The sequence below is a fragment of the Bacillus rossius genome, chromosome 1 (genome assembly GCF_032445375.1).
Source record: "Bacillus rossius redtenbacheri isolate Brsri chromosome 1, Brsri_v3, whole genome shotgun sequence".
NCBI classification, from domain to species: Eukaryota; Metazoa; Arthropoda; class Insecta; order Phasmatodea; family Bacillidae; genus Bacillus; species Bacillus rossius.
In genome coordinates, this window is record NC_086330.1 from 151,704,912 (window position 1) to 151,732,044 (window position 27,133).

At 36.5% G+C, this 27,133-nt stretch overlaps 1 protein-coding gene across 1 annotated transcript in view; it reads right to left on the minus strand.

Moving 5' to 3' along the window:
- Positions 1-27,133, minus strand: part of LOC134546293 (T-complex protein 1 subunit gamma) — a 91,285-nt gene that overhangs the window by 25,941 nt on the left and 38,211 nt on the right. The window contains exons 7-9 of the mRNA XM_063389012.1: positions 21,451-21,594; positions 16,682-16,879; positions 169-325 (exon numbers count right to left, since the gene is read on the minus strand). Coding sequence (XP_063245082.1) covers positions 169-325; positions 16,682-16,879; positions 21,451-21,594 — 499 coding nt within the window. The remainder of the gene's footprint in view (positions 1-168; positions 326-16,681; positions 16,880-21,450; positions 21,595-27,133) is intronic.

Genomic DNA, 27,133 nt, shown 5'->3' on the forward strand with positions numbered 1-27,133 from the left:
ACACTTATTTGGCACTAAAGCAACTCCTGTAGCATTAACTCAACTCATTTAATTTAAAAAATTCTTCTTTATACACTACTCAAATGTGTAAATGAAGGAATTTCACAAAGCACTTCTACAAATCTGAACACCGTACATGCAAATGTGAACAACCAATGGTTTTCTTACCTGTCGCATGCTTAGCTCTGAGAGCAGTCAAAGTGCGAATGGTGTTGCCCCCACAATTCTGGATGAGCGTGCGAGGAATGATCTCGAGAGCTTGGGCGACGGCTCGATAAGGCCACTGAGAGACTCCCTTCACACTCTTGCCCTTCTCTGTCAGGAACTGCGGGGAAAAAATAAATAAATAAATCAAGCCCCTCTATTAGGATCTCTCACATATCCATTCACATTTAAAAGACAATGTACTAAGTAAAATGTATACAGGTTGGCCACTCTTCTGGGATAATAAAATTCCTGGTTTTTTCCAGGTTTTTTCAAGGGTGGTTTTTATCAATATTTGCATACAATTTGCATTTTTGTTACACACAGCACACCCAATATGATGTTTTATTGGTGTTAAACAATAGACAACTAAACTATAGGCTTAAAAATTAAATCAATGAACTTGCTTAAAACAAAACCTACCACCAAAAAAAAATTTATAATCTTCACGTCACCAAAATTTGTATAGCCTAGGTATTACAATTATTTAGATAGTGAGTAGCCCTATATATAACATAACCATTAAAACAATTTAATATTTGCCAAACTCAACTTATTTACACAAAACATGCATACCAGTTACTGTTTTTTCATTGCAATTTCCGCTTCAATTAATGCAGCCATATTTGCTGCATCAGCAAGTACAGTAGAATCTCGTTATAGCGAGCACGGTAATAGCGAGAACACGGCTATAACGAGGTATTTTTGAGGAATTTACGCCGTGATCGCTTGTAGCGCGCTTTTGTTATTTGTCTGCTTTATCTCAACCCCTCTCGCTAGCCACTAGACATCTTGCCGTTGACGCGTCAGATTCTTCAGCCGTGCAGTCGCCACCTAAGTGCTTGGCTTAAAAATAGAATCCCATCCTTTCTTTCTTTCTTTTATCAAACTTCCGTTAGTTATCTGTGCCATGTGTAGACAAAGTTTGAGATTGGAACAGAAACAACGTAAGAAAGTATTTTTTACAAATTAGAAATATGTATGTTTTTGTTTTTATAATAGCGTCTTTTCACGTTTTTTTTTTTTTTTGGTTATCTTAAAAGAGATAATATTAAAAAGCCACTCTAATGAGATTTAATTGTTTCTTGGTTAACAAAAACTATTAATTATCAAATATTGTTAATTGTTTATATTCTATTTATTATTATTTACGCGACGTCATACTGTACGCGTACGCAATACGACTGGATTCGTTGCTGCAACATAACATAGCATGTTATGCGTAACAATAGTAACGAGTACTAATTGTTATAGTAACGAATACATACGGTTACGCATTTTTTCGTTACTTTTACACATCTAGTAGGCACTACCGTATTTATTTCCGAATCGCTAGGGCAGTTTTCTTGTAACTTTTGTTTCGGTCAGTTGTTGGGGTATCTGTCCGAGAAAGGGGTGGTGATGGTTTGAGTTTAATGCCAAATTTATTTTCTAAAAAAGTTGACAGGTTTCTTTAAATGAAAAATATAGTTTTCCAGCGACTATTACGTTTGAGGCGTACGTGCGTTGCCGCAGCAGCACTCCTGCTTTTTTGTAAGGAATTAAATCGTCGCGCTACACTAGCACCACCTGTTAGCAACATCCCGAACCAACATGGCCGCCAGCAGACAGCCCGCGTCAATAAATAGCAGGACAATGCTGCGTCGGCCACGGGCTGAGATGCTATACTTATGTGGCGTGGCAGGGTATTCTGGTTATTTTGACGTAATCGGTGATCGCATCCGTACTTATGGGGTATCGTTTTAAAGAGAATTCACACATCTGCTCACAGAAATTATGATTTCATTAATATAACCTGTTATTTTCCAATTATACAGGTTTAAACACAATTTTTATGCTATTTTCGGTTAATTTTTATTTTTTGAGGGCCAAAATTTGTCCAATTCGGTTATAGCGAGGACACGGTTATAGCGAGGATCAAACCCGGAACCGTGACACCTCGCTATAACGGGACTCTAGTGTAGTTTGGCCTTTTTTGCCTCCAGTTCCTTGATCTCCAAAACCTTTTGTTTCTTGATTTGAGCATTGGTAATTTCTTCTTGCGTTCTTTTTTTCTTCAGTTCTAAATGTTCTTTGTATCTTGAATGAGCATTTTTACAAGAATGGATAAGACTTTCATCTATCAGAAGATTATTTATACTGCCCAGAACTGACACATAGTCATACACTTGTCGCAAAGCTATTAGATTTTCTACAACACACTCAGCATTAATTGAAAAGCCCCTCTCTACAGATGCATTACCGTGAGATAAGATAAGCACAATTTTTACAAGTGACATAAAATTTGGAAAGAGCTCACTCAATCCAACTGCTGTCATCCAGAAATGGTCCAAACTTGAATAACTTCTTGTGTTTGATTTAACACATTCTTGAATTTTTGGCAAATTACAGATTTTTTGGAAGTCACTTTTTACTTTCTCTGCAAATAATCCACTGATCCATCCCTTTTCAACAAGTGTTTCAAGAAGGTTGACCATTCTCTGTTGTGCCAATGCACTACTACTAGCAATGACGAGTGGATCCAGACAGGTTACAGACTTAGCTAATTTGTATGCCAGAGGTAACTTTAAGAGAATCTTGATAGCAAAGTGTTTGTAAAATTTTGCACAATCTTGTTTGAAGAGAAGTAAGTCTATGTCTTTCACATGAGATTTCAATTTCCTTAAAGCATCTCTTGTAGCAAAACCCAAATCAATATTCATTGCAGGGATAAGGGTTTCACTGGTTGACAAATCAATCTTTGAAAGCTCTTTCTTCATAAGCACATCTTCTTTTACAAATCTTTCCATGATTGATTTTAACATTGAATGGAGAGCACTGTGAAGGAAAGGAACCAATGGAACATCACTTTGGAATTCCTTTAAAAAGGGTTACACTTCAGTAGCCATAGCACTGAAGAAAGCCAGCTTTGGCCCTAATAATTTGTCTTGTAATAACTCTGATACAATTTTGAAACTTTCACAATTAGGGACTTTTTTTCTCTTTGGTTAACCCATCAGCATATGTAACAAAATCTAGTAGTATTTCCTGAGCTCTGGAAGCGACTTTAACATTTTCCACCCACCTAACCGCACAAAATTTCAAGGGGAATCTATTTGACTTTGAGAACCGAATGAAATCTCCTCTTCTGGAAGGAGAGTTTTTGAACAAATTGTATAGAGCACGCAAAAACTGTACTAGCTTCCAGCCAGATGCAGCAAATCCAACCCTAAATGCATTATGTAATGTATGCAGGCCACATGTACCCAAATTAAGTAAATGTGGTGCATCTGCACTCCCATCATGCAAAGCAGCTTCAAGATCTCTAACAACTTTTAAGTTAACATTAGGACCATCCATCGAAATTTGTATCTTTTTTTAAGAAGCTGAGATCCCACTAATTCCTGAAGAGAATTCAACAGATCACTGGCACATGTACGATTCAGGAATGCAGAAGTTAAGTATCTGCTAGTAACCTCAGATTTAGTTTCATTCCAAAATTTCACATGAATATCCATCTGCTGCCTTTGAGAAACTTTATTTAAACTCTCGTCAAATGCAATAACTATGTGGTCACACACTTCGAGGGAGTTCATAAGTTTATCTCTGAAATATGGTGCAGTACCATGAAAGATTGTATAAGCTAATTTAGTTCCTTTCCTTCCACATTTTACTGGCAACACTACTGTCAGGAAACATGAGGGGCAGTGATGATGCCAGAAATACAGCACTACGAAATGATAAGTGATTCATTACAGTTGCTATACACCATACAATTTCCGCTTTTGCCGCATCTTCATTAAGCAAATATTTAGGGATGTGGGAAAGTGACTTTATCCACACGAAATGAAATTGAAAGAAAATTTATCAAGTTTCGCGAAAGTGAAACGAAAATGAATTTTTCTAGGAGATAATTATATTCTTAACGAAAGTTAAGCGAATTTTTTTAATTAACAAAGAAAAAAAGTGCCCCAAAATTTGCTCTTCAGTAATAAATTCTATTACATAAATCATTTTGGTACCTTTTGATGTATATATAAATATTACTATTTAATATAATCAACATCCGCCCTAGACCACACAACACAGCCCCATGTCACTCGTAAATTTCAAAAATCAATCCAGATCTTTCAGCGCACAGACTATTTCCTTTACAGTCGTAATGTCGCAGTCTATGATAATATATTTATCACGTGCATGGTACTGATGAAAAAATACGTGAATACTGCGGAACGGCCGCCATCTTGCACCACTGTCACACATGGCTAGCTCAGGAAGCTGTAAACCAGGCAAGGGACATGGTCAAAACAAAACATAACAAATGGTTGCTGCCAAGTGGTCATTACATGCAGTGACTTGTTGACCTTTTTGTCTAATTGGCTGTATATTATGAGGATTTTATATGCCAGTCAGAGTATGTAAAATTTAAATAAAGCAGACGACAATGTTTTTGTTTGGCTGTGCGCGAATAAAAGTAGGTACGTTCTTTGTTTATGTGTATACAGTAAATACTAAATAGTGCACTAACAGTTCTGGAATGTATGTTTTACGAAAATAGTACCTACACTACTGTTTGAAAGCAAATGAATCAGGTAATTTTTCAAATATTGCATGATTTTGTTTTGATACCTAGGCCTACTGTAATCACGGTTGAATTTTGTTTACTTTATTTGCCATGTTTGTTCAAATTATGATTTTACCATATTTTCATTAACGTGAGTTTTTTTCATCACCACGTAAATTAATCTTAATGGAAATCTTTTTTCTAATAAATGTCTTTATATGATTTGCATATGTTATTACATTATTAGTAATAACAAGCAAATCATATAAAGACATTACAGTAGAATCTCAGTGCTAAGTACTTACAGGTACCTCAAGTTTTTGTACAAAAACTTGAGGTACCTGTAAGTACTTAGCACTGAAACATGCATACATATCTTTACAAAGAGAAAAAAATATATATAAAAAAATAGCTACATGAGAGCCGCAATGCCATATGTATTCGCAACTGCGACTTGCTTTTTTACCCTTGTATAGTTCTCTGAGTATATCCACTTTTTCCTTAAGCGTGAATTGCTTTCGTTTCTTTTTATCTCCAGGATCATTCATATTGTAGCACAAATATAATGCGGTGTCTAAATAACGTAACCTGAAAAGAAACTCAACAATAACAATAAACAATCCCGGCACAGACATCAAACAGTATTTTTAGCGTAGCGTAACACTTTTGTCTAAATAATTAATACTTCTCTCAAACCTCCGTCTTTCGATGTATCGAATGGTGTTGTGTTGCTCACGTCGCATACTACGTACGGTATAATCTATGGTTGTGCGCGCAACTGTTTGTTAACTTTGTTTTGAGAATTTAGAGGTTAGAAAATACGTTGCGGTGGTATTTGTGTATCTTTGTTCTACTACATTAATCATTTAGCTGGAAATTTATTTACCGGTTTAAGTAAATTTTGGTGTAGTAATGCCACGCTACTAGTAGAATTTATACGTTATAGTGAAAATATGATACTTTAAACCGAAACCGTTTTGCATGGCGAAGATACGATTTTTGGCGGGGACTTAAAAAAAATTCGTTAAGTGAAATATACTTTATAATAAGGTACGTTATTGTACCGGTATTCTACTGTACATTTTTATTAAATTACGATTTCTTTTTCAACTAGAACAAACGAACTTCGGTAAGCTATTGAACTTTCGTTTGGCTCGAAATATTTCGCTAAAAACGAACTTCGACAGATGAAATTCTTACCGAAATCGAAAGTAGCAAAATTTCGATTTCGGTATCGGTATACCGAACATTCGCACAACCCTACAAATATTTTGTCATACCTGAAACTTCTGGATTTGATTGTGATGCATCTGATGTACTTGGACATGGCACAGACGAACTACCTGCTGTTGTAGAAATCACATGTGTTTCTCTTTTCTTCACAAAATAATCCAGTGGCAAATTATTTTTCTTACTTGACACGAAACGAACGTGTTTTGCCCCTCTTGCGTGGCTGGCTAATACTGTTTTTCCCATGCTACCGATATTGATTTTAACATTACACAAATTGCAAATGGCGTTTGTCCTGCACTTTGGATCTTTCTCCACCCATTCAAACACTTCCGTATATTTGTCATTGTATGTGGTGACCGAACTCTTTGACATTTTGATAGTCTGTGCAAATTACATGTTAGATTAAAAAATTCAAAACAACGTCCCGCACAACTAAACTTTTAAAAAACTCGAGAAAAGTATCCGTGATACCGTGACGCAACAACATGAGCGCACAGAAAAAAAAGATATATATATATATATATATATATACAAAACTAGTACTACCAACATGCCGTGCGAGAAATTACTACCACCCTAAAACAACATTTTCAGTCAAAATGCTGTTGCTTTTGAATACAGAAACATAATAAGTATGGAAGTCTGAATTGTTAACGTTTTCTTACGTACTACAAAAGTTTTTAAATGCAATATGAACAAATTAACTTTCACAAAATATAGCACACGAGCATACTGTCGTGCTTCGACGGGTGGTGGTCAACGTGCTCACGTCCAAGTTTCTCCATTATAGGCTTTTAACAGGAAGCCTAAGATGTACATCAAGTTCTGTCCCTGCCCGAACACGACCGAATATTCACTTTCGGCCAACCTCGGGTTTATTTATATATATTTATATTTCTAACAACCGTATGTTATTGCGATCATTACTTCATAAAAAAAATTCCCGGTTCTAATAAAAATTCCTGGTTGATTCCAGGTATTCCTGGTTTTTTTTAAGAAATCCTGGCTATTTCCCGCATTTCCCGGTTGGCTGGCCACCCTGGTATAGCACTATATGACTGTGGTGGACATAGAGAATGACACACAATTACTGTATGTATGTCTATGATTTGTTTATCCATGGCAAGGGTAAGAGCGGCACCTAGTGGGGAATTAAAAAAAACACACACATTCACACGTTCCTGGCAATTGGTCAACGGTGCTGGAGTTTGTCAACATCATACATATGAACATCCTAGTTCATATACCGTATTTACTCGTGTATAGCGCGCCCTAGTGTATAGCGCGCACCACGATTTTTGCAACAAATTCCAAAGAAAAAAAATTAATTTTTTTCCCCATAAATAAATTTTACCAACATTTTGTGGTACCTGTTAAGTAGGAAGATAATGAAGCGCTGTATCATCACAACTGGTACGTGAACAGGAGCGAGGGGGAGGGAGGCAGGCAGGCAGGCAGGAACAAGACTATGACCATCAAGTAACCTTGACAGTTGACAGGACTAAACACCACCACTCCCGTCAAGAAGCTTCTACATAGATATTTCAACTGATAGTTAACACATTTTTAGGGACACGCAAAATGAAGTGTGCCACACTACATTGCTAAGCTGGCGCGGAGGACTAGATGACTCACCGGTAGCTGCCGGGACGAGGAAGCGAAGAAAGTGGACCGGTAGAAGGGGGGGGGGGGGGGGGGGAGGGAGGAAACTGGTGACAACATTCTGTCTCTCTCTCTCTCTCTCTCTCTCTCTTTTATTTTGCTAGCTGCTGTGCTGGCTTTCTGTAGAGGGGAATAAACAAGAGACCATGATGTGCGGGCTTGCGCAGCCGCGCACGTGTGTGTGTGTGTGTGTGTGTGTGGGGGGGGGGGGGGGGGGGCTGGCCAGAAACGTCACCCATCACCCGGCAGTTAACGACTACCACTCCTCCCCGCCACCCCCTCACTTTTTTTTCTTCCGTGTATAGCGCATAGCGCGCATCCTTATTTTTTTCCTTTACCTGAGGGGAAAAAAGGGCGCGCTATACACGAGTATACAGTGAAACCTCTTTAATACAAACCTAAAGGGACCTAAAATTTTGCAGTTTGTATTAACGAGGTTTGTATTAACAGGTGCATATGCTCACATTAATAATAATCGACAAAATCAAGTATTGATTTTTTATTCGAAAATTAGTCAAATAGAGAATTACAGAGGCTTGAAAAATTCATTGTTTTTTTTCTGCACTTTTTTAGTTGCATAAATGTCCTTTACTGCACTGCAAAGTTTGTTGAAGGAAGACAAAACATCAGTGTCTACATCACTAGCAGCCAGAACATTTTCCAAGACAATTAATGCTGAAGAAGCTTCATTTCTGCTTGGAAGTTCGTGAACGTCGTCATCCACATCATCACTCTCTTCTTCTTCTCCATCTTCACATACAACTGGAACAACTTTGTCCAGCTCACTTTCACATTCATTCAGTGGTGCAGCTTTTGTATACACATTATCATCAACATGAACATTATCTTTGAAGTTGCCAGAAGCACCATGTTGCTGAAGTTCTTCCCAGCCTTCCACTAGGTCTGAACTTTCATCTTCGGGACTTTCATCTGTATTGCCAAACCCACTTTTGGCAAAACAGTTTTGGATTGTTGCTGTTGATACACTGTCCCAAGCCATTGAAATGTTCCTCATTGCATCCAACACATTCCACCTTGGCTGAGAAGACTTCTGTAGCTCAAGCTGCCTAATGAGGTACTTCACTAGACGTGTCCTGTAGAACCTCTTGACTGTGGCAATGATGCCCTGGTCCAGTGGTTGCATGAAGCTGGTTGTATTTGCTGGCAGGAACATCAGTGTGACATTATTCAGCTGTAGCCCATGAGCTGTATGTGCTGCACAACGATCTAACAATAGAAGAACATTTCTGTTCAGAGTTGCCATCTTCCTGTCAAACTGGATTAGCAACGACTGGAACAATTTACTCGTTACCCATGCATTTTCATTTGCTTCATAATCACAGGGCAGTCGAGCAGTATCAATACCCTTGAAACATCTAGGTTTCATTGACTTTGAAATTACTAAAGGTTTCAGCTTTGTGTTACTATCCTGGTTGTAGCACAACAAAACAGTGATTCGTGCCTTGCTATGTTTGCCACCATGACAAGATTCTCCTCTGAAGGCCCATGTCTTGTTTGGAAGCAAGTTATAAAAAATTCTGGTTTCGTCCATGTTAAATATGTCGCGTGGCGCATATTTATTCAAAACTGGCTACACAGAACCTAGCCAATCAAGTGCAGCATATTTGTCCACAGCTGCACTCTCTCCACAAACAGCTTTATAAACCAAATTATTTCGCTCCTTGAATCGCTGCAACCATCCATTACTGCACTTAAAGTCATCAATTTTCAGTGTCAGTGCAAAATAATCTGCCTTTTGTTGGATCATTGGCCCGGACATGGGTATGTTACCATCCCGCATCTGATGAAACCACTCCAGTAGCTTATCTTCCAGTTCCTTGTGTTGAGGACCACGCATACGTTTTTTTCCCTTTGTACAACTACCACTCGCGCACGCTGCTTCTAATTTTTCTCTCTTGCTCACTATCGTCGAGAGAGTCGACAACGGTATGTTGAAGGCTTTCGCGATTTCCGTTTTAGACTTACCGCTATTGTCAATGCTACTTAAAATTTCCATTTTTGCTGACAAAGATAACTCGTTCCGTTTATGTTTCGCCATTTTACATCACGCTGGTTAGTTCAACAAAAGTAAACAGATAAAAAAAAGTGTCAGAGTGACCAACCCAACATCATGCACCTTGAGTCCCGTATGACAGCATGTTCACCTCGGGGGACGCGGTATTCAGTTGGAACAGCAGCAGCTAACGCGAGCAGTTCATTGGTGTAAAGGGAGCCATGTTCTTGGAACAGCCCATGCGGCGTGTGGTTACGGTTTTGTATTGTAACTCTCAGGTTATTGTGGGCTTCTACTTGTTTGTATTCTGTTTTTAAAATGCGTAAAATTCTTTAAATGGCAAATTTATCTTTCAAATAAATATTTTTCTAATCAAGGTATTAATTTCAATAAAAGCAATTTCCATTAAATAGCCCTGTTCATTCTAGTGCGTTTTCTACAGTTTGTAGCACTGCACTATTTTCCGTTGTCTATGAAAAATATGGTTGTTAACAAAACAAGACGTTGTCGTAAAATGTTTGCTGTTCGAAGTACAGTCAAACCTCTATCTATCGTTTTTCAGGGAACCAACAAAAAAATCCAGTAGATGCGGACATTCAATAGATGTGGACTTCCTCTAAGAATTTTTAAAAAATATTTCAACCTCAAAATTAGTGTCAGAAATATATCAGTTACTTGTCATTAAAGTTAAATCAGTTGAAAAATAAATAAAAATGGAAGTATTTTACTTAATTGAATTTACACTTGCAAAAAAAAAACATACGCACAATAAATCTACATGGAAATTAAAGTCTTTTTCAATATCCTGAAGTCTGAAATATGTTTACTCATGTCATCAAATGTAGAGCTGTACTGAAGAAGCCGATTTTGCCAATATTTAGTTGAATCGGCATTTCTGCCGACTTCCGATACGCTTGTTAATTTTCGGCCGATATAACTGAAAAACGAGAGACTGCCATAACCTAAAAATCCACGATTACCCTTTTCGCTTTTCGTAGTAGTACTGCATTTTTTCAGATCGCATTATTTCTTCGCAACATGTACCAAACGTACATATAAAAATTTAACATCCTATTTTTCAATAATTTTCTTTATTTTTAATATGTCATAAATAAATACATTACCGTCACGGTAAATATACATCTCGGTTGTTACGGTAACTGTAGTGCAAATGTGGTAGCTATCGTGCTTCTGTAGTAATTATGGTATCGACAAAGAATCTTTAGTTCTTTTTATGGTAATTATCTTAGGATAACAATTGGGTTTGTACTGTAGCTATGGTACATCATCCATATTTCTTCGTAAGTTGTTGTTCATTTGTCTTTTCTTCATATTTACATGCTCCATTACTTGGCTGCAGATTTAAGTTGATTTTTACTACTGTATACTATCGTTACTGTTTTTATGACGGTTTCTTTCTAGAAATGGTTATTTCTGCAAAATCTTTATGGTTAAACGATCATCTATTATAATTTATAGTGACGGGACCACATATTTTGTACGATCAATGCGGACAAAACGATAATTCGAACATTGGTACAAGCGGACTTTTTTAACCTTAGTTGTATGGCAATTTGGCCGGGACCGTAGAAAGAATACGATAAACACGGACAATCGATACATGCGAGTTCAATAGATAGAGGTTTGACTGTAGACCATTTACTGTACAAACTATTTGCCGTTTACAGAATTATAGTGAAGCTGCGTGCACGTGATTAAAGTGTGCGATTCTTGTTCTAAAATTTCATTCGGTTTATCCGATAATAAAATAGTACACTACGTGAGCGGACGTGAGGTTACTTCTTAATACATAATAACGAATATTTCGTATTAACCGTATTGATTGACATTAAATATGCTATCCCAGTCTGAAGGTGAATTAAAAGTGTTCGAATAAACGTGAACTTTGAAATAACCGGTATTTTATTAACGAGGTTTCACTGTATACGGTATATGTATATCTATGTATGCAATGAGAAATATAGCTTCAGTCCTTTAAAATCGTTCAACATATACAAGTACATTCACACAAAATTGATTCTTTGTGCTTTGAGATTGCCAACTTTTTCTCTGCATCAAAAATTATTTCCAATTGATGCACTACTCTGCTGGATAACATAAAACACCTAAAATGCAAATTAATATGTCACGTCCAAGCCAGTGAATTCATGTGCAAACGACAGGGAAAAAAAGACAGAGAAAAATACATTTTAGAAGATAAATCCACAAAGACATATGTAATTTTATATAGCGTACATATAGAGTAAAACCCCGTTGTTATGATACCTCACGGTTCCCAGGAATAGAGTCGTAATAGAGAGGGCCTCGCAAAAATTTCCGGCCTATTAATCCACACCGACCAATAGACGTCAAAATGTGACATATTTCACACCATGTCCATATTCAGTCATCTTTGGCACAAATTTTGACAACTTTTAAACATGAAAATAAATTTATTTTACTAGCAGATGTCTTCTGGAAAAAAAAAATCTGAAGAAAGCACGTTGGACTACCTACCATATTCAACTGAAACAAGCATAAACATGATGCATCTATACATTTTAACAAGTGCTAGGTCCATTTTACAGTGATTTCATAAGGAAAATGAAAGAAATTTGCTAATTAAATTATAATTTATTAGACGTGGACCGTAACTACAATAGAACCTCAATTTTACGTACCTGGAATTTAAGAATTCCCGCAATCAAATAATTTTTTTTATTTGCACCGTCATTTTTCCTATAGTACTAATGCATTACTTGCCCGCTTTATGCGAAAACATTTCTCATAATTTACAATGCAACAGCGCACATTTACTAGCAAACAATTAGAAAAGTTTTGACGAAAAAAATAAAAGTTGATAAAGAATAGTGTTAAGTTTATTTATTATACATTACTTTGTGTGCTTGTGGTCACAGCTGCTTCATTTGCCACTGTAAACAAATTTTCATGTTAAACTATAAATAATTGTGTATTAAGGTAAATGTACCAGTAGTCGTCATGCTAAGAAGAGTTTTTGAAAAAAAAAATTGTGTACATAACCTCGTAGGTGTATTACTGCCCCTACATGTTTGTTTTTAACCTCAAACTTTACTCTACAATGCTATCCAACACTCTTCGATAAAAACAAATTATTTTTGTAGATTTATAATTTTGAAAAAAATGTGATTTCGAGCCAGTAGTCGTCATGCAAATTTTCGTGTTTGCCAGTGTTCGTCACATGTTTGTGCCAGTAGTCGTCATGTGCGATTTCGGCTGCATTTGTTTTAATTCATGGATCCAGAATGATAGTATTGTACTATTTGGGCTTCAAATTTTATTTGGTACTATATTTTAAACATCAAAATGGCAATTCATAAAGATTGTTTAGTAATATAATAAATAATCCTCATTAAATTTTGAATTTTACTTACAGCACTCACGGAACAAAGAGGGACAGCACAACTAACATGAAAATATATAGAGCTGTAGCAAACCGTATGTATTCGTTACTGAGTAACGGGTGCGCCGTCTAGTAACGAGTAACGAAACGTTACACCCAGATTCATTTTGTTACTCGCATTTCTTGTATATTTTACACATGCACGCGCATACCGTATTTACTCGCATATAGGTCGCGGCAATTTTACCAGATTTGATGGGAAAAAAATGAAGTGCGACCTATATGTGAAGAAAAAATTTTTTAAAATTTTTTTTTGCAATATTTTGCTTTAAAATGCGAAAAAGAAGTTTATATAGGTATAGGAAAATTTATTTACAATGTAAACATAGCGAAACCCCTTATTTACGTTACTGTTATTTACGTTTTCCCGTTATTTGCACTATATTCTTCAGGTCCCGTTTAGTTCCCATTTAGTCCAATACAATACTTTCACACAAATTACGACTCAAAAATCGAATCCATCCCGCTATTTACGTCACGTAACAACCATAAACAACCAGAAAATACAGTGGGTACTTTAAGAGTAGATAAGATTAGCTAGTAAGCCTAAAAACATAGTGAAAAACGTAACATTTATAGTCGGCAATGAACATTTTAAATCGCAAAATATACATATTTTATAACATGAAAAGTTGCTTTTATTTCTAAACATGTAATAATTTAAGCCTAGGCGTGTAAAAGTCCGAGTAATTATAGCAGGAGACAATCTAAAATGCACGAGGGAAAAACGTAAACTTACAAATGTATGAACGTGGCTGATCGTTAATTTATGATACTGTATTTATGTCACAACTTAGACGAAATACTGGTACGAGACAAACTTCACAAGATAAAATGAGCGGAGGCTTGGTAACTGTTTTATAGGTATTTTATAATTTCGGAAGTATTGTACAGTTGACGCATATTTTTTAAACTAACAATTTATTTCTGGGGATCGTAATTAATTAATTATTGGTATCAAGACATCAAGATGAACATAAACTTGAACATGTCACGGCAGCGAGAAAACTGGTGCGTATACCAATAAACTGGTATTAGAACTGGACAAAACTGGTACACGGGAGGTGGAGCTTATATTTTTTTCCGCTAAGCTCGCATCTATTGGCTGGCTGCTGATGGAAGGTCACGAGACTGGGCGGAGCGTTGAGTGAGTTATACTGCGCATGCGCAGCTCAGCCAGCGGCTATGCCGCGCCGTAACAGCAGCTGACCGAGTACAATGACCTTTCTCCGCGCACGGCACACGGCGCGGTAATGAATTACCAGTGCGACCTATATGGGGGGAATCTTAAATACCAAATTCAAGACCTCAAATTAAGGGTGCGACCTATCTGCGATGGCGACCTATATGCGAGTAAATACGGTATTTGATGAATTTACGTTACAAAGAACGATGTTTGTTTATTAAGTAAAGTATAATTTGGAAATTCCTCGTCTAAGTTTTTTTACTGTTTATTAAAGGTATTATGTGTGTAGACAAAGTTTGAGATTGGAACAGAAACAACGAAACAAAGTATTTTTTTACAAATTAGAAATATGTATGTTTTTGTTTTTCACTATCGCGTATTTTAACATTTTTTTGTTCTTATCTTAAAAGAGATATAATAAAGCCGCTCTAATGAGATTTAATTGTTTCTTGAATAACAAAAACTGTTTAATTATCAAATATTGTTAATTGTTTATATTCTATTTATTATTATTTACGTCACGTCATACTGTACGCGTACGCAATACGACTCGATTCGTTGCTGCAACATAACATAGCATGTTATGCGGTATCAGAAGTAAAATTAAAAATGAATCAGGGCCCATCTTCCTACCCAAGGGCGATTTGCCTTTGTGTTTATCGGACAATGTGTTTCTTGGCACACTATTTTTTTCCGCTGCTCGTTTTATACTCATACCATTCGCTACATCTTTAAGAGCAGCTTCCATGGCTGACTCTTCATACAACAGTATTTTCCGTTTTGACATTTTGCCCTGTAATTAAAGAACGAGACACATTACATTGTTTAATTTACTTATTAATGTCAAAATATATATTGAATGACCTCTAAATTAATGTAAACAACAATGCCTACACAATTTCTGCAATCAATAAAGTAAAGTAATTTCCGACCCAGAAGTCGTCATACACATGCATCGGAAGTCGTCATAGGTGACGACTACTGGATCTGATCATAATAATGTACTTTGTCTATCAACAACAAAGAACCAATATTATTGAAGAACTCTAGGGTGTAACTTAGCACAACTTTAAATAAAATATTAAATGTACCAGTGCTCGTCAGGTATGACGAACACTAGCAATACAAGGTTTTTATTGATCCAGTTTTCGTCACCCTAACTAGAGCATACAAAGAAAAATAATTTTTTTAAATAAACACTTTCACCTCTTCAAGAACATTTAACTAACACATTCAGCACAAAACATCACGAATAAACATGAAAAATTACAGAATTAGAAGTAAAAATGTGCACTTACGTCCTTAGTGTTTTAGTATAGGAATTCCCCTATTTATCTTCACTGCTCTACGAACTTTTGATGCAAGGACTTTTTTTGATTGAAAATAGTATTTTGTTCCGAAAACTATTGTGGTAATTTCAGCTAGAACGTCGACCAAATTTTTGTCAATATTTAAGTTGGCGATATATTGAGCTACTTCTCTATTACTTACATTTGAAGTTGCTAGTGACGACCATTGGAGCAGTGACGAGTACCGGTGCACTTACCATACTGTAAGATTTAATGGATTTATTTTTTTCACCATGTGATGTAATGAAATTCTAATAAATATAAAAAATGTACGCATCTTTGACATTTTATTTAGTGTGGTGTATATTTGCTTATTGTTTACCATCATAGTGAGAATAAAAACTATTATTTTTTAACACTTCCCTCTCTTTACATTTTCCTGGATTTTACATGTTTTTTCCCCCCCTGATCCCCTGATATATGTGAAAACAAGGTTCTACTGTGTATGCCAAACCTACCACAGAGGTTAAAACGGTTAAGCGCCTTGATTTAGCTTCTTATCGCTCACACGAGCGAGTGGGGCGAGATGTGGAATGTTAGGAAGGGTGGAGGAGGGGGAATGCAGGGAAAGACAGACAGCAGCTGTGCAGCATATTCTGTGCTTGGGCGAAAGAGTAGGAACATTTTAGTCACACCATAGGAAAAGATAATAATTATCACAGCAGGCGGCAGTTAAAACTCAAGGGGCAGTAGAGGCGGGAGTGCATCCAGGTGGTCGCTGTGCATATCTACATAGGAATATATGGAAGTGATCAAGGAAAAAAATATATAAACATTATAAACAGGAAAACGTATTATGTGGGAACGTCTTAAGCAAGTTATACTGTATTTGTTCTTGTATCACAAGAAAATTAATGAGCTAAGTATTGTTATTAGAGTGAAATTAGACCTTTCATTTTAATTTATTAAGATATTCTATTTAAAAATTCATTGAAAAAATCCATTTAGTTTAAAAAAAAAAAAACTAGATTTAAACCATGGTTTTATCCATTGTAACCCTGCTTTGATACAGAACTGAATAATGAAAGTAACAGAGGACCGGGCTGACCTGAGCCGTGGCCATCTCCACGGCCCCGCCGCCGGGAACGAGCTTGGGCTCCAGCATGATGTTCCTGGCCACGTGAAGGGCGTCCTGCAGGTTGCGCTCCGTCTCGTTCAGCACGTCCTTGCTGGCTCCCCTCAGCAGGATGGTGCACGCCTTCGGGTCCTTGCACTCCGTCACGAAGCAGAAGTACTCATCGCCCAGCTGGAACACATGTGATCGCAGTCACTCCCGGCCACCGAGCGTGACCATTATACAAAACATTCTATTGTTTCACATTTAAAAACTTTTAATGTTAAAATATGTATTTAAAAAAAAAATAAAAACTAGCAATGGGTGAAATCTCGTATTTCTTGAACCCGATTCTTTGTTTAAATCACAAAATATACATTGAATCTACCCCTTGCATCCGAAACTAGATCTCAACAGTAAAAAAAATAATAAATTAAATACTGTGTTAAAAATAGGGTTGTGCAGATATCAGTTTTTTTTATTTTTTTAGTTTGGATTAAATATGAATACCAAAATATTCTCCAATTAAGATTTCAATAGTAAGAAAGAGCTTTAGAATCCCACTTTTTTTTCTCTCCACATTTCATAGTCATAATACACATGTAGGGAAATAAAAAAAGTAAATACACCCATCCCCCACTTAGCACATCTTCAGATTGCGCTGATTCATTTAGCGCGATGTGAATTTTACTGCCCCAGTCTTGAATAGCACGTCTGTAAATTTCAGATAGTACAAAATCTCGGCAAGAAAAGAAGAAAAAAACGAGCTCGATACATACCACAAAGTCTGTTTCAAATTCTATAAACAAAAGATGTGCCGTGGGATACAGTTAGCCTAACAAGGGTGGAAGAGTTGCGCATGCAGGTCTGTCTACGCTATCGGCTGTTGTACAAACATCTGCTATGGAAAGTTAAATTGCGGCTATGGAGTGTAAACCACAATGATTTTACGTCCACGCGTATGCCGCCGTGCTGTATCGTTGTCGCCTGGCCACAAACCGGGCCGTGAACTCAGTCTAGCCAGTGGCAGGGAATTCACTCAAACAAAAGCAACGTCTGCCCATTCAGCTGCCGGTAACTGTACGTGCTTGATCACTCATAATGCATCGTGATCAAGTATTTGAGACAAAACTAGAAGTATTACGGTGCACAGATTGTCATGAAGGCCACGCTTATGTCGGTTGCACTTTAGTTTTAAGCAAGTCAACTGTGCGCACAATCACACGAAATAAGGACTCTTACCAAAAATTTATATAAGTCTGATGCTGTTGGTTGTACTAGCTGGAATATATTTGACTTTAGATACCGGAACAGAAATCAACAGATGATTCACGTGGAAATAATTGATAAATGAATGTTTCAATGAAATATATATATATATATATTTATTTGGACTGACAGGATTGGTGTGAACCAGGTGGTCATACCCGAATAAGAATTTTGATTTTTAAAAAATTAAATTAAATTATCCGGACAGTAATATTGGTTTCACTGTCCGTAAAGGATGGTTTGAAAAGGTATGCGACGTGAGTTGAAGGTCACGCCTGGGCGACTGACGATAAAGTACATAACCATGTATCTCCTGTTACGCGGTGTCGTATTTGTCATACAAAGTGCGATGATGGGAGGCATATAAAGATAAATGGTGTGACAGATTTATTGTTGAGTGTTATTCAACGCATGTATATTACGTAAAGTATATTTTCCTACACAATTTTGGAACAAATTAAATAAATTAGCCTTGCTATTTATGGAAAATAATGCTTCAGAATAAGCGATTTTGAATAGCACAAGCATATTTAGGAACAAATTAGTTGTGCTAAGTGAGGGATAGGTGTACGTGTTTTTTTTTTTTTGGGAAATCTTTTAAATACTGAAGAAAATGGTTGGTTAGGTTATGTCAGCTACAATAATCACATGAAAAATGTTTGTTAAAAAGTTAAACTTTGTGAAAGAAATGTGTTTTTATGTATTTGACCTAACCTTACCAACCAACCTTTCACTTCAATTTTTATTCGCCTTATACCATTGAATACTTGTAAGTTAAAAATACTGAGTTTTGTTCATTTTTTTGACTGCACAGTTTTGTTAAAAATTATAAATGGGAATTTATACTACACAAATTATTTAACAGTGAACGTTGGTATACGACAAACTCACGAGGTATGGTACATCTAATATTTGTTACCAAATGAATATGTCTTGTTGAAAGTGTTACTATTCAAAAATTATTACAGTTAGTATATCATAAAACCCTTCAATGTTTTTTTAATGAAATAAGTTTACAAAGTCAATACATATTGTAATATTATTTACATCCTTGTATATTAAAAGTATATCATCTTAGGAAATGGTAAGTACTGTATATTATCAAGACTACAGACAGATGTTTCACTCATAAAACCGCACATGGTTTTCATATAAAAATATCTAAATTGTATGAATATACTTGACGGTCCATAAATCAGTGATAATTTATGGTAATATTTTTTGCTCTGTCAAAAAGAGAAAAAATTTGAACAGAATATTTAGTTGGAGGATAACCAACCCATATAGAAAAAAATGGCTACAATCAGGATGTTTTCCACTACATTACTTTAAACTGCTACAGGTCTGCAAAAAAAAAAGCAAGCGAAGCACAAGTTTTTGTCAATGTTATCTAAAAAAATGCACCATATGAATATTTATTATGTTAGTATGCTTGACTTGATGTAAGTTTTTGGACATACGCCATTGCTAAGAATGATAAATCAATTAATTTCTTTTCCAACTTCCTCAGAGAAATATGCATACCGGGTCCATACCGGGCATTGATGTTATCTTTAAAAGATTTGTGCAATGGGAGTGCATGACTTGATGTAAGTTTTTGGACATACGCCATTGCTAAGCAATGGCGTATGTCCAAAAACTTACATCAAGTCATGCACTCCCATTGCACAAATCTTTTAAAGATAACGTTAGTATGCTTGTTTAGCTAAAAAAAAATTTCTTCTTAAATTAACACAGAGCTGTCAACCTCAAATTACACCCATCAGTACTGACAATTAAATGAGAAAGGTATGCGTAAATTATGCAAGACAATTTTTTCCTGGGGAATTATCACACACACAAGATAAAACAAGGACAATAATATGCAAAAAAAAAAAAAAATGGAAAATATAGGCCTATGTATATGAATACAATGCAAATTAATGAATCAAGAAAAAAACTGTTTGTACAATACAATCATCTGAATATGTAAGAAATGTCAATCATTTTACTGGAAATTTTGAATCTTCAATATTACTTTCGTTTCTTCAGATGTAGCGAAAAAATGACAATGATATAAATTTATTGCTCGTCATGGCTCTAAAATGTACCGCATGATTCTTTGATTCAATATGCCGTCTAGAGTCATCCCTTCCACCATGTGCAATCGAAAAGTCACACGTGCATATATTACAAAACGCATGGCGTTCCGAAACATTTGAAGAGGACAAGCATGGCCATTGTTTTAAATAGTTAGGTCGAAATTTCTGAAGAATTGCGTTATTTTTTTCCCCAGATACACATTGTTCTGTCACACGCTGCATTTCTACAACCGGCACTGAAGAACACAACAATATCGAAAAACATAAAAAAATTTCACGTCTGTAGATACGACAAAAACGGCTTTTAAGAAATAAATTAAATCAACACAGGTTAGCCAAAGTACCGTAAAATACTTATCGTGATGTAAGTAGCCAACAAACAAAAAGTCCGAGAATATGTACTATGTATCGTACAACGGACGTAATACCATCCCATTAATATTTCAAACACGAGAATTAATCTACTTATTTCGACAGTACATGTACACACTTTATTTGCGCAACCACGTGATGTATTCGAACTGCGTTCACGAAACACGCACACCAGAAACGGAATTTTTTCCGTTACCATGCAGCACAAAGCCTCATTTCCGTAATAAACCAACGATGTTACATAATTTGGTGTTAAATCCGTAATGGTTGGCAGCTCTGTTAATACCATCTTCAATTAATTGTATGTTAGATATGATACCCTAAAGTGAATTATAAAAGGTAATTTCTCCTAGTTTTAAATAATTTAACAACTTAACTGTTATTTATTACTATGTCAAAAGACAAAGCAAATCTGTGCATCTCAGGTTATAAAACAAGAACTTCTTCAGATAGTAAGTACAACCTCAGATTAACAACTGTGTGACAACACAACAATATACGTTCTGCTCAAGTAATGTGCAGTGGTGAAGGTAGTTAAGTGAAATATAAAAATTAATTATTTTTCATTAGAGGGGATACCAAAATGTAAGGGCTGGCCTGTGAATGCTGACCTCGATGCAGATTCATAGGGTAGTGCTAGTACAAATTAGATTTGTCAGATTTTTTGATTGATCTTGTAATTGGAAATATTGATGGTACATAATCTCTCTCACATACACGCACCGACACACACACACGACACTAGCCATTGCAATAGCATATGTCTAAAAAAACATTTAAAATCAGTGTGTCTAAAAAAACATTCGAAATCAGAGATGTTAATGTTAATTTATTTAATTCATTTCATATTGCCAAAATTTTTCTACTTTCTTTTTCTTTGGCTCTCAAACCTTTCAAATACCAGATACAGTAGAACCTCGTTAATTCGTGATGGTCGGGACTGAGACACACCACATTAATTACAAAGCATGCAATTTAAAAAGACAAGGGGTCATCAGAAGAAGGTCTAGAGAGAGAAATGACCACTGGGAAGAAACTTACCTTCTTTATCTCGAACAGACCAGCCTTTGTACCCACGTCTTCTTCTCTAAGCTCGTCCGTGCGGTTTACCACCGTAGCCCCACAAGCTCTTGCAATACGATTGTTGTCGGACTTGCGCACCCGACGCACTGCAGAAATTCCAGCCTGTCAGCAAAATATTAAACCAACTTGTAAACACACACCAGTATAAAATGAATATGAATACGACTACAGTAAACTTCTCTGAAACGACCCCTCACGGTTCCCAGGAATAGGGTCGTAATAGAGCGTTATAGATGTTTTCCGAAATTTTCAGTTCATTTCAACCCCCCCCCCCCCCCCAAAAAAAAAAACCGCTACTCGCTAAGAAACCAGCCATACAATGGCAGGATGCTGTCACTTACAATGCTAGACGGTTTCGCTTTAAACCCACTTCAACCTTCATGACAAGTCCGTCGCCCTACAGGTCACCTCTAAAGAAAAGATGTCAAAAGACAGTTTATTTTTTACTGGTTATTTTACATGTACGTTTTCTGCTTGCCGTAGTTAAATACACTAGAACCCCGATGTCACGAACCCCGGATTTAACGAAGCAGTGATTTTACGAATACATTCTCGGGAACCGTCAAAAAATGGGATATTTTGACCAAAATGTGAAAATAAGAAAAAAAAAAAACAAAAAAAAAAACGAAATGAAATGAAAGATCATTAAAATCTGTTAATTTTAACACACAGCGTATTTTTGTGTCGGCTTTAATACTTCCAATAATGTTCATGTAAGAATAACAAAAAAATAATGGGACATTTCCTTTAAAAATATGGCAGCAGTAGGTTCTGCAACGCGAGTGGGCGCACACTAAGCTCGCCCAGCTGGCTGGCGGCAAAGGCTTCATGATGCATAAGCTCACCCCTCCCTCCCCTCGTTCACATTCTTCAAGGATAGCTCATCGCTCCCAGACACACAAACCATCTAGTGTCCTCCCTTATAACACCCCAACTTCGCTCCCCTTTGAAAAACCTTCAGTGAGAAAATGCTCTTTTCACCCTCCCTTCTCCCGTAAAATTGGGCTATTATGAGGGAGGGGTAAGACCGTTGTAAATATTTTCGGACCCCTCCCTCCCCCCTAAAACACAACCAAAAAAAAGTATGTCAAAATATGTCACTTTTCACACCAAGTTCGAGTGGAGTTTAGTCATCTCTAACAAGGAATTTACAAGCTTTCAAACTTAAATATAAATGTATTTTAATAGCAAGGGTCCTATGAAAAGGAATGTAGAATCTCGCTGATGCGACCCCTCACGGTTTCCGGAAAAACGGCCTTATAAACGGAATGGTCGCAATATAGAATTCGGGCCAATTCACCCCCCCCCCCCCCCAAATAGGTATATACAAATACATAAAATACTCGCGCTAAAGGAATTCGCGCGAGTTTGGCTATGCTAGCCGGCTGGTGGTTATTTTCGTTCAAAACGTGGCGAAGGAACTTGTGTGGATCAGGTAGAAAACATTCGGCTATAAACGAACGATACATATAAGAACAATGCTATCCTGAAATGCTGTGACATGTTTTTGGAGTAGATAATTACAGCGACAGACCGACAGGATGCGCTCCCGCCCTTGCCGTCAGCGATGTTTATTTTGACAGCTCAAGCAATTATCTTTCCAACGTCCCTTCGCAGAGTAAAAAAAGGAAAAAAAAAAAAAAACACGTTGGAATGCAGATGGAAAAGTAACTATGCAGTATAATATAGATATATTTACGGCCATGCTAAATTTTTCTATTCAATAAAATATGAGGTATTAGATTTTTCAGCAGAAACTGCTGTGTGACTAATAAACAAATTGTATCATAATAACTTAAACTTATAAAGTATTTATTAACGGCGAAGGACAGTCCTGTAAGCCCATAAAAATATTTATTTTACCGAGAATGGACTATACAACCTGTATTTTGTCACACACGGTGTGGGAGGGGAGGAGGATGCTGGTCGGACGAGTTTCTTACGCTCTCGCAGAAGCTACCACAGCGGCTTTTCGTGTGGGCGGGTAAGAAAACATGACAGCTGAGACGGCTTTTCGTGCGATAGTGGACGCGCCGAGCTCGGCTAAACACTGCCCCCAGCTCTCGCCAAGATAAACGTGAACACATAGCGCCCAACAAAGTGTAACAGACTTGTTTTTCAGCCGATTTTACTCCAATTTTCGACTTTATCTGCTCAAATTTTTCACGGTATCTCAAAAAACGGTCGTATTACGCATCAGAGGGGGGTTGCATCGGCGGGATTCTACTGTACCGAATAAAATCAAGCTGCTGTCACCAAACAAAGGTGGTCGCTGCGTTATTGCTCGCGCGAGAGGCGAGACGTGGAATGTTATTAGAAAGATAAATGCGGGGAAGACAGATGGCAGCCTGTGTGTTTCCTGCGTGGGGAATAAGTGGCGTAGCTTTTATTTTTTTTGCTGGGAGAAGCGACCTTTTTCTATCAACCCACGGGAAAAGATAATTGCTTGAGCTGTCAAAATAAACATCGCTGTGGCAGTTAAAACAAGTCGGCACTCGGCAAGAGAAACGCAGTAACACGCTACTTACCACAAGAAACTTATTTTCTGTCTGATTTTCTTCGGATTTTCGGCAATTTTTTCACGGTTCCTCGAAATCGGGTTGTAATAGAGAGGTGGTCGCAATAAATGGGGTCGCAACAAAAAGGTTTTACTGTAGTAAGTTTCACTAACCTCACATTAACCCATGAACACGTGAAAATGGGGCAGGGTCAACAGATTAAACAGGACTGAAGCCAAGTGGGATTGCCCTAGCGAAAGACAGCGATAATAAAAATAAATTAGGAATGAAGCACATACCAAAATTTATAGCATTCCAGAACAAGTTCAGGTTTAATAAACTTCTAACTTGCAAATCTTATCACATACAACTTGGGCTTCCCCCAGCAGCTAGGGAAATAATTGAAGAGTTATACTTTTGAAATGCTTGGGTATCAAAACTGCGGTGCACAACCTACCTGCATACATCCACAAAAGCTTTCACTTTAATGAGAACAACTATGTTACAATGTGACATTATCCCTAAGCATGGGTTGTCTAATCTCCAACCATCATATATCTTATTTCTCTACCCCAGTGGTTCCCAAACTTTTTTTTTTGAACATGGTTGACAAAATATAAGCACTTTGAAGCAAACTGTTATTTATTTAACAAAAGATATGTGTTTGCACACAGCTCAATTGGTTTCGATTTTTTCTTATCTTTTCTGATGGTTTATTAGATGGTTTCTGATAGTTTTAGGATCAAGTTGCGACCCACCTGTAACCCTTCCGCAACACACTAGTGGGTCCCGACCCACCGTTTGGGAACCGCTGCTCTAGCCTGTATTTTCTGTCTGTCCGCGAGATCTTCCTTATTCCTTTTATCGAATTCCATGATTTACCCCTAATTTTAAAGCTTATTGTGCCGGCTAATGACGAAAAATAGGCCCACAGTCTAAAAAATGTGCCGCTTCTCTTAAATTTGAGATTTAAAATCATCTAAGAAGAGGTCTTTTAATGTATGAATCAATTTTTCAATAGATAATAAATTAGATTCGATAAATATCGAATTAGATATCCACTTGAAACATCAGCATTTACATATTTCTTTTTCAAATTGCACTTCCGTCATAATAAACAGAACTTATGATAAAGAAATCATAGAGAATCCTTCAACTTAACCAAAAAATTCCACCAAAAGAACACTTAACCAAAACTTTTGGCACGTCAGACTTTTCTTATAAGTAAGTACGTACTTTCTGAATTTACTGTTGATATTTTGTATCACAAACATAACCTCTTACATTACTTCTCATAGCATCAGTTAGTATTGAAGATAAAAAAAAGTGAATAATGATCACATCAACACTTCCAACATTGTATTTAAAGAGGTTTTGTAAACACGTATATTATTGGTATGTTTGAATATAATAATTCTGTATAAAAAAAAGTGTAATAGCTATTTGTGCTGATGTGTTCAATTACATGTCTTCTCTAGTGTACCAACAACCGTTTACTTTTTCTATTCTTCTTAAAAATGTCATTTCTCCCAAATTTTTAAAGAATGGAATGCCACACAAAATGATTTGGTGTGCACTGTGGAATTCCGCACGAGTCAACTAGTAGCTAGTATTGCTGTTGGTCAAAAATATTACCACCACTAATAGGACATATCTCCCTCTAGTTCCATGGATTATAACTAAATGTCAATAGGAAATATTTTCTCGACATGTGTGGTCCAATGGTAACTCGCTGAGTATCATCCAACGTCATGATTTAACCAGATTAGGTCTTTGCTCAGTTCCAAAATTTTTGATGTGTAAACATCTTAGCTCTTTGTATATGACATTAAGTATGAGTAATTTCATGAAAATGGAATGAAAGTCAATAATCATAAATGTGTAACCAAGATGGAGGACCCAGGTGTAGCAACATAAACCAGTATTAGTGATGGATCGGTTTCAGTACCGCCAGTCCTCAGCAAATTAACCAGCACCAAGAACCATAAATATAAAGTCGTACTGGTACCAGTACCAAAGAAAGCACAACAGCTAAACCTTCCCCAGTAAAAAAAAAAAAACCATCTTGGTAAAACGTCACAGTATGTCACAGGCGACAACCACACACACGTCATTTTTTCTTCACTTTAAACTCCATGTGACAAGAGAATGGCTGGTAAATCTTTGAAAATTGCAGGCGACACCGACAAAGGACAGTCTCTCCTTCCCTTCTTTCACCACCTCGCTCTAGCCGCTAGACCACCCAGATGGAAAATTAACGCCGGCAGGAAATGTCGGAACGAGGAGTTCTTTGTCGAGACCCCAAACCATTTTGTCCCTATTTTTACTAGCAGACAGGAATGATTATTTACACTAAATGTAGACCTATAGAAAAATAACACAGGCTCAATATACTTTTAAAAATTATAAAAAAATATATAAATAAAAAATGATGATTTAAAGTTGTCTAACACTAATTAAATGCAGGTATTATCTACTATGTTTGCAGCTTTAGATGACTAATAACTAGAGACCTGGAAATATTGCGACTCACGGATTTGCGATAAATCACCAAACACTATTAAACAGTAGGAAATATTTTTTAATGAAAATAAATAATTATTTAAAAGGTATTTGGACGTTACATTTACTTGCTTTACTCAATTTACTTTACTTAATACCAAATTTTCGTATCTATTCACCAATATCCACAAATTTTTAGTTAGTTAGTTCTTTAATCATAAAACAAATAAGTGTGAATGCACAATGATATTAATACATTGAACCACCAAATATTTACTGTACACTGCATCAAATAATATGGCACACTATACAGGATTCACTGTTAAACATTATTGTATGCTATATCAAAAATCATGGAACATGATGGCAGATTATTACAGTAGCACTAGAGCAGCAGTGGGATGCAGAGATGATATATTTATAACTGTTTCAGACAACTAACATTTGAAAAATTATATATCTCACTAGTTCAGTATGTTTTATTGTTATTAAAACTGTTAGATTATCAACAAAACGTGTTTTAAAGCCTATCAAAATGAACTCCAGTCAATGGCAAAAGCTGCCTTCAAGCAGGAAGGAAAAAAATAACCAAGTATCTAGGAGGCAACATGCTGGTTCAGCACTCAAAACAAAAACTTATT